Genomic DNA, 11,275 nt, shown 5'->3' with positions numbered 1-11,275 from the left:
CATTTTAATTATGATGTGTCTTGGTGTGGTCTCTTTGATTCCTTTTGTTTGGGGTTCTCTGCGCTTCCTGGACTTGTAAGTCTATTTCTTTCACCAGGTAGGGGAAGTTTTCTGTCATTATTTCTTCAAATAGGTTTTCAATATCTTGCTCTCTCTCTTCTTCTGGCACCCCCATAATTCGGATGTTGGTACGCTTGAAGTTGTCCCAAAGGCTCCTTACACTATCTTCATATTTTTGGATTCTTTTTTCATTTTGCTTTTTTGGTTGGGTGTTTTTTGCTTCTTCGTATTTCAAATCTTTTACTTGATTCTTGCGATTCTCTAGTCTGCTATTGGAACTCTGTATAATATTCTTTATTTCAGTCAGTGTATGCTTAATTTCTAGTTGGTCCTTTTTCATAACCTCGAGGGTCTCACTAAATATATCGGCGGTTTCTAGAAAATTCTTGAAAAACCTTAGAAGTGTGGTTTTGAACTCTATATCTAGTAGTTTGCTTTCCTCCATTTCTGTCATTTGTGACCTGTTTCTTTGTCTCCGCATTTTTTATGCTTCCCTGTGTTGATAGAGTGGCTTTCTGTGCTAGGTGTCCTATAGGGCCAGGGGCTCAGCCTCCCCAATTGCCTGAGGTGGACACTCTTGGTGCACTTCCTTGTGGGCTTTGTGCACAGTCTTGTTGTAGTTATGCCTTTATTGTTATAGGTATCACTGGGAGGAGTTGACTTCCAGGCCAATTGGCTGTGAGAATCAGCTGTGTCTGCGGTGGGAGAACTTCTGTGCTGGAGACACCCTTCTGGGGCAAGACTTGCTTCAGTGGGGCTTTGGTGCTCACTGAGTCTGCCCCCTGCATGTGTCCCTTATGGATCTGAGGAGTTGTAATCTGGATGGTCCCACTCTGACCACTGGGTACACTGGCTCTTGGATTTCTAAGGAGGTGCTAATTTAGCCTTTTCCTGAGGCTACCCAGCAGGAGCTATGGAGAGATCTGCAGATTCCTCTTCTTTGTTTGGGATTTGGAGGTGCCCAGATGAGGTCCAGATGTGGAGCAATGCAAGCTGCTGTGGGGCCTTGGGCCTTCTTTTGGAAGTTCTGGGTCTCTCTGACCCAGCTGCAGTTTGTTAGGTAATTTTCAAGTTGCAAAGGGCCAGGCCTTTCATATGCAAAAGCCTCTGCACACAGCTTGGGTGGGGCGGGGCCTCAGGGGATCAACAGGGCGAAGCAAGGAGCTATGGCTGCTCCTACCCTAAGAGGCCCCGAATCTCAGTGTCCCAGTAATCGCTGCAAGCACCTTTGAGAGAAAGCCGCCCTCGAGTTCAGACCCATGCCAGACAGTCCAGTTTCTCCCCGTATGAGTCTGGGTCCCCAGAGACTCGCCCAGAACTGGAGTTCAGAGCAGTCAGGAGCTTCTGACTTCCTCCCGATTAAAAAAGACGACCGTGTCCTCAGTTGCCGCCCTTTCCACGAGCTCCTCCGTACCTCTGCACTTTACTTCCGCACCTCCTCTGAGTCTCAGTGTGCTTTTCTCTTTCCTTCTAGTTGTAGAATTTCCACTCAGCCAGCCTTCCTGTGGTTCTGGATGATGTCCGTTTTGTCTTTTAGTTGTATTTTTGAAGTGGTTGTGCAAGGCAGCAATTTCCGGTGTTTACCTATGCTGCCATCTTGGTTTCTCGGTGCAGCTGAATTTTAATTCCCACTCCCTAGAGCAGTGATGGCGAACCTATGACACGAGTGTCAGAGGTGACACGCGAACTCATTTTTTTGGTTGATTTTTCTTTGTTAAATGGCACTTAAATATATAAAATAAATATCAAAAATATAAATCTTTGTTTTACTATGGTTGCAAATATCAAAAAATTTCTATATGTGACACGGCAACAGAGTTAAGTTAGGGTTTTTCAAAATGCTGACACGCCGAGCTCAAAAGGTTCACCATCACTGCCCTAGAGGTAACCACTGTGCTGAAGGTGTGAATCCTTCCAGTGCATTACTAATGGTTATGTGTCCTTTGTTTTTAAATTTCATAGAAATGTATCTTACTGTACATTTATCTTACTGCAACATCCTTTAGTAATGCATGCAGCTCACACCTTCACTCACTGTAACTCCGGTATTGCATTTCCTCATACGAATGTGCCATAGTTTGTCTCATCCATCAATGCTGCAACAAACATCCTTTTTTTCCTCTCCCCATCACAACTGACACTCCTTCTACAAGCTGTGAATGAATAATCCCACTTCTGTAGCACTGGTGTCCTCAGATTTTTAAATGTTTGCATCTAAAGTGAGGTAATATGACCTAATTATTGTTTTAATTTGCATTTAATTTATCACTAGTGAGGTTTAATACCCTCTGAATGTCCTCAGCCATTTTTTCTCTCTTCTATGAACTGCCTATTCATATCCTCTGCCGAGTCTGGAAATAGGGTTTTCTTTTTTCTCATTTGATTGGAAAGATCTTTTTAAATATTCTGTACACTAAACCTCTGCAAGTTATAAGGGCTTCAAATCCATTCTCCTAGTCTGTGGCTTGCTGATGTAGGCTGAATAATTAATATTCTCTCACCTCTACCCCCAACCCCCCAAAACGCCCACATCCTAATCCTGATACCTGTGAATATGTTACCTGACTTGGTCAAAGGGACTTGCAGATGTGATTAAGAGATAAGAATCTTGAGGTGGGGGTATTAGTCTGAATTATCCAGATAGGTCTAATATAATCACAAGGGTCCACATAAGAGGAGGGTTAGAGATAGAAGACAGAAGTTAGAGTGATGCACTTTGAAGATGGAAGAGGCCATGAGACAAGGAATGCTGGGGACCTCTAAAAGCTGGAAAAGGTTCTCCTGTAGCATCTTCCAGAAGAAATACAGTCCTGCCAGCAACTTAATTTTACCCCAGTAAGACCCTTTTTAGACTTCTGACCTCTGGAACGTTGAGACAGTTTCTGTTGTTAAACCACCAACTTTGTGGTAATTTGTTACAGTAGCAATAGGACAATAATACACTTGCCTTTTACTGAGTGTGATTAAACTCATCCCACTACAATATCATTACGGTAGTTTCCTATGTTTTCTTCTAAGTTTAAAGTTTGTTTTTCGCCGAAACCGGTTTGGCTCAGTGGATAGAGCGTCGGCCTGCGGACTGAAAGGTCCCAGGTTCGATTCCGGTCAAGGGCATGTACCTGGGTTGCGGGCACATCCCCAGTAGGAGATGTGCAGGAGGCAGCTGATCGATGTTTCTCTCTCATCGATGTTTCTAACTCTCTATCTCTCTCTCCCTTCCTCTCTGTAAAAAATCAATAAAATATATTTAAAAAAAAAAGTTTGTTTTTCACATTTAGGCTGCCATTAATCCATCTGAGGAACTTATTTTTATGTTTGGAGTAAAGCAAGATCGAACTATCTTTCTTTCCATGTAATGGGCCAACTGTTTCAACACTATTTATTTAATCCTATATAATAAAAGCCTAATATGCTAAGTATATGGTTGTCCATTCAACCAATCAAAGCATAATATGCTAATGATATGCTAAGGCCACCCAACCGCTTGCTATGATGTGCACCGATCACCAGGGGGCAGATGCTCCGACAGATAGGTTAGCTTGCTGCTGGGGTCTGGCTGATTGGGACTGAGCGAGATGGGCTGGACACACTCTGGAGCCCTCCCGCAGTCCCTCCCTGTCTGGTCACCTCCTGTGTCCCTCCCCAGCCCCGATCATGCACCGGTGGGGTCCCCTGGCCTGGCCTGTGCCCTCTTGCAATCCGGGACCCCTCAGGGGATGTTGGAGAGCCGGTTTCGGCCTGATCCCAGAGGCCAGGCCAAGGGACCCCACTGGTGCATGAATTCGTGCACTGGGCCTCTAGTAGTTCATAAACAGCACCGTTGTAATGCTGTTTCCAAGTCCCATTACTTATGTAGGTCAGTTTCTCCTATGCTGTCCCATTCCACTACTCTGTGTCTCTTTGGTACCAGCACCCAGCACCTTAGTTATTAGGCTGTATGATGAACTATGTTTGGTCGGACACATGATCCTGCCTGTTGTTCTTAATATCTTGGTTATTTTGGACCCCTATTTTTTTTTTCAAATTAACTTTAGGCTAAGCTCGTTATGTTTGCTACCCTCTAGAAATAGACAAGTGCCCTGGCTGGTTTTTCTCAGTGGTTAGAGTGTTGGCCCTTGATCAAAGAGTTGGGGGTTTGAGTCAAGGGCACATACCTCAGTTGTAGGTTTGATCCCTGGCACACTGATGTTTCCCTCCATTCCTGCTCGCTCCCTCCCTCCCTTCCTCCCTCCCTCCCTTCTCTCCTCTGTATATTCCTCTTTATCTTATATAAAAACCATGGGTGGTGTTCATCACATACAGACTAACAGCCGCGACCGAGCGGAAGGAAGTCAGTCCTACAGGGGTTGTTTTGGCAACGGCTGAGCCCTCCCCTAAGCTGTTTCCTAGAGCTGTTTCCTGTAAGGGCGGAGTTTGAGGCAGGAACCCGCCCTGGGAGCGTGGAGGCAGATCTTTCTAAAGTGTGCTGCACCAGCTCGGGGTGAACCTGAGTGGGGCGGCTGAAAGGCTTAGAAAAGACAGATAAGAGAATGATAGCCGGGTCTTGGTGGGATGCTGCTTCTCTGAGAGACAGCGACCACGCCCACAGCCATGCCTTTAGTTTATAGCAGATGCTATGAGGCAAAGTAAGGGCGTGACTAAGATGTTTACAATATTCTCCTGGGTTTCAATCCTACTCAACTACATGCACCTGAATTCTATCAAGCCTACATCACTCAGGCACGTGGGGCCACGTGTTTGGACCATAGGTTCAAGCTTACAACTACAGCTGTTGGCTATAATTGTGCTGGGAGGGCCCTGCCCTCCAAGCTAGGACTTGCACGTGGCAATGAGAGGACTGTGCCCTCTCATCAGTCCAAGGCTTGAACCTGTCCAAAACACTGTAGTGGCTCCCCACAATGAAGTTTTAATTCTGTTTCTTTGTTACTAATGTTGTGGCCCCACCCCATAACAAAGAAACAAAGGAAAACTTCCCCATCGAATTTCTGAATAGTATTACTCCTTCAGGAATGTCGTGTCATAAATTAAAATTGAAAGTGGGTGCAATCATCATGCTATTGAGAAATCTCAATAGTAAATGGGTCTTTGTAATGGTACTAGATTTATTATCAAAAGATTACAACCTAACATTATCGAAGCTGAAGTATTAACAGGATCTGCAGAGGGAGAGGCTGTTCTGATTCCAAGAATTATTTTGTCCCCATCTGACACTGGCCTCCCATTTAAATTGAATTGACGACGGTTTCCCATGATGCCAGCATTTGTGATGACTATTAATAAATGACAAGGACAAACTTTAGACAGAGTTGGCATGTTCTTACCTGAACCTGTTTTTGCACATGGTCAGTTATATGTTGCTTTCTCTCGAGTTTGAAGAGCATGTGATGTTACAGTTAAAGTTCTAAGTACTTCATCACAAGGGAAATTAGTCAAGCACTCTGAAAGTGTTTTCACTCTTTTTTTTTTTTTAAATATATTTTATTGATTTTCCACAGAGAGGAAGGGAGAGAGATAGAGAGTTAGAAACATCGATGAGAGAGAAACATCGATCAGCTGCCTCCTGCACATCCCCCACTGGGGATATGCCCGCAACCCAGGTACATGCCCCTGACCGGAATCGAACCTGGGACCCCTCAGTCCGCAGGCCGACGCTCTATCCACTGAGCCAAACCGGTTTCGGCGAGTGTTTTCACTCTTAATGTGGTGTACAGGGAGATATTAGAATAAGTTTAATCACTTTATCAGTCATTGTTGGCATCACTGTTGTTTTCATATCATGTTTTTATTGTTTTCATATTATGTTTTTGTCGTTTTTATATCATGCCTCTGTTGTTGTTATATCCTTTTGTTACTGTTTATTTATTAATAAATTTATATATTATTTTCATATACATTTTACTAATTTCCTTTCATCTCTCACACTGCTATTATAGAGAAAGGGCAAATAGCAATATTAAAATATCTCTGCTAATTAATTCCCTTTTAAAAAAAATATATTTTATTGATTTTTTTACAGAGAGGAAGGGAGAGGGATAGAGAGTTAGAAACATCGATGAGAGAGAAACATCAATCAGCTGCCTCCTGCACACTCCCCACTGGGGATGTGCCCGCAACCAAGGTACATGTCCTTGACCAGAACCGAACCTGGGACCCTTGAGTCCGCAGGCCGATGCTTTATCCACTGAGCCAAACCGGTTAGGGCAATTAATTCCCTTTTAATGTGCACGAATTTCATGCACCGGGCTACTAGTATATACACACACACACACACACACACACACACACACATACACACACACACACAAACAAACCAATGGGAAAAATATCCTCAGGTGAGGATTAAAAAAAAAGAAAAAAAGGACAAAAGTTTCTGTAAGCATTTTGCCTGAAATTGTATTAATTTGGGGGAAGATCACTTTACAATATTGGGTTTTTTCATCTATAAAAATTTATATCCCTCCATCTTTTATGTCCTTCAATAAAGCTTTTATAATGTTCCCCATATTGAATACCCTATGGTTGAACTGCTATTTATCTTGTATTCTGCAACTTAAAAAAAAATTCATATTAACCCTAATAAATTATCTGTAGTAGCTACTCTACACAATTTTGTTTCTTCCTTTCTACTTTTTTTGTAGTTTTAATCTTATTACTGTGGCTAGGACTCCAGAATAATGTTGACTAGAAGTGGTGAGAGTACAGATCTTTATCTTTTGCCCGAATTTAAAGGCTTCCAAATGTCTCATTTGGAAGCTGATGTTTACTGCAGATTTCTGTTGGCTTTCCTTTTCAAAATGGACACAATAGTTAATACTATTAAATATATGTGGGCTCGGCTGAAAAGTCAATAGTAACCAAACTCCTCCAGACTTTATAAATCACTGCTTCCTTTTTATTCTGTGGCTGGACTTAGTCTTCTATTCAAAGCTGTGCACCTTGTGCAGTGCACAGAATGACTGCCAATTCCCATTTCACTTCTTAAGATCATTTATGTCATCACTGTTATAATTTCATTTGAAGTTTTTCTACAGCCTCTGATGATGTTTCTTTGGCTGTGCCTGCTCATAGTTGCCAGGATTGGATTATTACTTCAAAGGAGGCCGATTTCCATGCTCAGCCACGAGGACACACGACAGATGCAACGGTGGTTGGTTGCTCCCACAGAAACATGACAAAAGAGGTTACCCCAACACTACCAGGTCAAAAAATTTCTATTTAGGTTTTCCACCCACCTCCAGCTCCTAACCCACTGTTTTGGGGACTGTTATATAAATAGTATAATCCTATTGAAAGCTCACACACCACCTTATTCCCTCAGACCACGTGAGTCCTGAGGCTGGATATATTCTTCTTCATTTCCAATTAGCAATATTCCCAAAACACATATTTGCAACAAAGCTGAAGGCTGTCAGAGGTTTGAAAATACCTGTTCTAATGGTTTATTTACGAGCTAACTGAGTCTAAAATAAGTGATCTGCCCAAGGTCACCTTAGTGAGAAGCACAATAATAAACTATGCTCCCAGCTTTCTTCACTGTAAAATGACACACCCATGGACCTCGGAATCTCGCATGTCTGCACGACTAGCAATCAGCCTGGAGCAGTGTTGCTGCAAACACACTGATCTTGTTTAAAGATTAAATCTTCAGACTCCTCGCTACTATACCATTACGACACTTACATTAAGTCACAGCATGTCGGGGAATGCCAGCTATACACAGGCAACACCCTCAGAATTCTATTTTAATAAAAGCAAAATCAAAGGCTCAGTTCATATATATGTAAAGTCAACTCAATTGGACAGACATATTTCCTAGAATGAATCTACAATCACAGTAGACTGTGGCATAGAAGTGGTATTAACAAATACAGGGGAAAAGGTGTGTCAACCCCTAGGGGAGAGCATGGTAGGAGGAGAGGGGATGCGGAAGGACTCAGAGGGGCAGGTTAGGCTGAGTGTACTTGTGTTTTCCAGGGAAAGGTAGCGCGGAATCCAGAGAAAGTGAGCAGGACCCCGGGGTGTGGGAGAAGTCTCTGTGGAGAGAGCTGTCCCAGGTAAGCGCATCTCAAGACATCTACCTCATGGTACTCAATCTATGCTCAATAAAGAACCTTCTGATGACTAATTCAGTTTCTGTGTTCTTCAGAGAGACAGCAAAATGCTCCAGACGAAATTCTTAAGCATTCCCATCATTGGAATCCACCGGATACAAATTACCAGCTGACCTTGTGGTTTACACACCAGTCTCCAGGTCTGATCAACTCGGGCCCGGGCCTCCAGGGTGAGGCATGGTTGACCCCATCAAGGAAACGCTACCTGCTGAGGCCTCCTCCTAGTTCCTCTGTGGGTCTTTGCTGGGATGCCAAACCCACCTCATATTACTTCCATTTTCCACACCAGACCTACTGCCTAAGCACATTTCAACAAAACTTTTCAAAGATTTAAAACATGCCATGCAAAGGCATTAAGAAAATGAATGTGCTGTCCTTAAATAAACTGAGTATACTCTTTCATCAGCTCTTGGAGTGAAAAGGCTATAGCTCTCAAATCCTTCCCAGGAGGCACCTTCGCCTACCCTGCCCATATCCCCCTGAGCCAAAACGGGGACGTGCAACCGCACAACTTACATAAAAACAGTTCTCTATTTTCACTACTAACTTAAATTATTCATTTTTCTTCAGGGATGTAAAACAACTCTAACTGTTCAAAGAAAAACAGTAATACTCATTAATTTTGACTGTTTCTAAATGCCCTCCTTAGAAATTAGTTGGCTTAGCTCACTGAATTAGCCCTACAAAATCCTTTCAGGATGGTACTCTCTTATTAGACCTACATACTTTGCTTTTAGAGTTAATACCCAATAAATACCTATCTGATGGTTTGACCACTAAAAATTACTAAGAAAATTCCTTTCCCAGGACGTGTGGACTACTTTGCAATGCCTTTTCAATAATGGGAAAGAGTTACCAGCCCACATTCTTTTTTTTAAAAATATATTTTATTGATTTTTTACAGAGAGAAAAGGAGAGGGATACAGAGTTAGAAACATCGATGAGCGAGAAACATCGATCAGCTGCCTCCTGCATGCCCCCCACTGGGGATGTGCCCACAGCCAAGGTACATGCCCTTGACCGGAATTGAACCTGGGACCCTTGAGTCTGCAGGCCGACGCTCTATCCACTGAGCCAAACAGGTTAGGGCCCACATTCTTTTTTCTACCAGTTTTCCTCCTGCAGACAGGAAGCATCAGTAGCCACTTAATCTTTCCAAGTTGGTGTCTAAGGGGCCACTGAGAGAGACCAAGGATTCTATTTCTATTGTTGGTTTGCAGCCAAGACTCTATTCTTAGCCTGATACCAAGAATACTCTATCCAGGAATGCCTTGTGAAATAAGACTATACTGCTTAGCCTGGGACCAGACCCTGAGCATGGCCGTCATCCCTGAAGTCAGTTCCGGCTGAAGGTCTGATGGCTCCTGCTGCTGCGCAAGGCTTTGAGTCATCTCTCTGTTAATCTCTCTTGGACCAAATGCTCCCAGGGAATCACCATGACTAGACACTGTGAAGATATTCCAGATCCTCACATTTCCTTTGCATAGACCCTACTAACTAGGAGGCCAGAACTGACATCCCAGTTGTGGTCCTGTTTTTCTCATGTTTAAAATTCTGAGTAAATATGATAGGAGGCAGAAACCCTTGCTCCATAAATGTGGGCCTCCAAGGTGACCTAGATAATTCTGCACACACCGCGCAGGAAAGCCCTATTTTCCCCCAAACAAGGTTTGAAATCAATACCAGTAATGGGCCATGCCCTACAGTAACATTGTAAACCGGAATAGCAGAAAAATGATGTGATTTATGTAATAATAAAAAGATCAATTATTTTTTTCAGTAGCTATAACAATTAAAACCATGATACCAATAGCTAACATTTATCAAGTGCTCACCACGTGCTGGGTATTTTACAAGCACCATCTTATTTAATATCCCAGTGTCCTTATAAAGTTATTGCCTTTTACAGGTGCGAAGACTAAATAACTTTGTCAATGTCACCCAAACTGGTTAAAGTATCAAACTGGGATTTAAACCTAAGCCTATGTTACTCTAGTTCCTGAGTTTAACATTCCTGTTCACAAAAAAAGAAAAAGAAAAGAAAAGGAACATGTCAATGTTACATTTTGGTTGGATTTCATGAGTGAATCTTGATTTTTATAATCCACAATTAAATTATTCAACTTTCTATATTTGCCCATCTATTGTTTTTTCTCATTCTCATTCATGGTAATTAAACTGAACAAGAAAAGGTCTTATAATTATGCATTCAGCTAAGTACTTACATAGTCAATGGGCTTGAGGGACTTGACTTCAGATGTCGGGCAGCCACAAGAAGTAAGGTCAGCATAGAGGCCTTCTTCTAACACACACTGGTTATCAGATATGTCCTCTTGGTAATACAGGAGCCAGCTGCAAACACAAGCCGTGAGACAGTCCATCAGACTGCATCAGCCTCCAGTGTCGGCTCATCATTGCGCTGTGTATGTCCACTGGGGCAGGGGCATGGCATTGAAGTCATGGTGCTGACCCGCAGCAAATGCCCATCACCACTTTAAAAAACACAGCTACCACTATCATTTACTGCTTACCATGTGCTAGACATAGGCTAGTACCATATATATATATATCTATATATCTATATATATATAGATATATAGATATATATATATATATACACACATACTATATAATAAAAGGCTAATATGCAAATAGATCAGTTGCTATGACACACACTGACCACCAGGGGGCAGATGCTCAATGCAGGAGCTGCCCCCTGGTGGTCAGTGTGCTCCCACAGGGGGAGTACCGCTCTGCCAGAAGCCGGGCTCATGGCTGGTAAGTGCAGGGTGGTGGCGGGAGCCTCTCCCACCTCTGTGGCAGCGCTAAGGATGTCGGACTGACGGCTTAGGCCCACTTCCCACAGGCCTAAGCTGTCAGTTGGACATCCCCGGAGGGCTCCTGGACTGCCAGAGGGTGCAGGCTGGGCTGAGGGATGTCCCCCACCCCACCGAGTGCATGAATTTTGTGCACCGGGCCTCTAGTGTGAATGTATGTGTGTGTGTGTGTGTGTGTGTGTATTAGAGACCCGGGGCACAAAAATTTGTGCACTTGAGGGGGGGGGTCCCTCAGCCCGGCCTGTGCCCTCTCGCAGTCTGGACCCC

At 43.2% G+C, this 11,275-nt stretch overlaps 1 protein-coding gene across 2 annotated transcripts in view; it reads right to left on the bottom strand.

Annotated features, from left to right (window-relative positions):
* The window catches only part of CRYBG3 (crystallin beta-gamma domain containing 3), a 128,535-nt gene that overhangs the window by 25,039 nt on the left and 92,221 nt on the right, over window positions 1–11,275 (bottom strand). For both annotated transcript variants that reach the window (XM_014464002.2, XM_006098357.3), the window contains exon 17: window positions 10,397–10,523. In XM_014464002.2, the coding sequence (XP_014319488.1) occupies window positions 10,397–10,523 (127 nt within the window). The remainder of the gene's footprint in view (window positions 1–10,396; window positions 10,524–11,275) is intronic.

Source organism: Myotis lucifugus, unplaced genomic scaffold (genome assembly GCF_000147115.1).
Source record: "Myotis lucifugus unplaced genomic scaffold, Myoluc2.0 scaffold_231, whole genome shotgun sequence".
In the NCBI taxonomy this organism is placed as follows: Eukaryota; Metazoa; Chordata; class Mammalia; order Chiroptera; family Vespertilionidae; genus Myotis; species Myotis lucifugus.
Note: the sequence above shows the minus strand (reverse complement) of the source record. Positions and strands in the feature narration are given on the sequence as shown.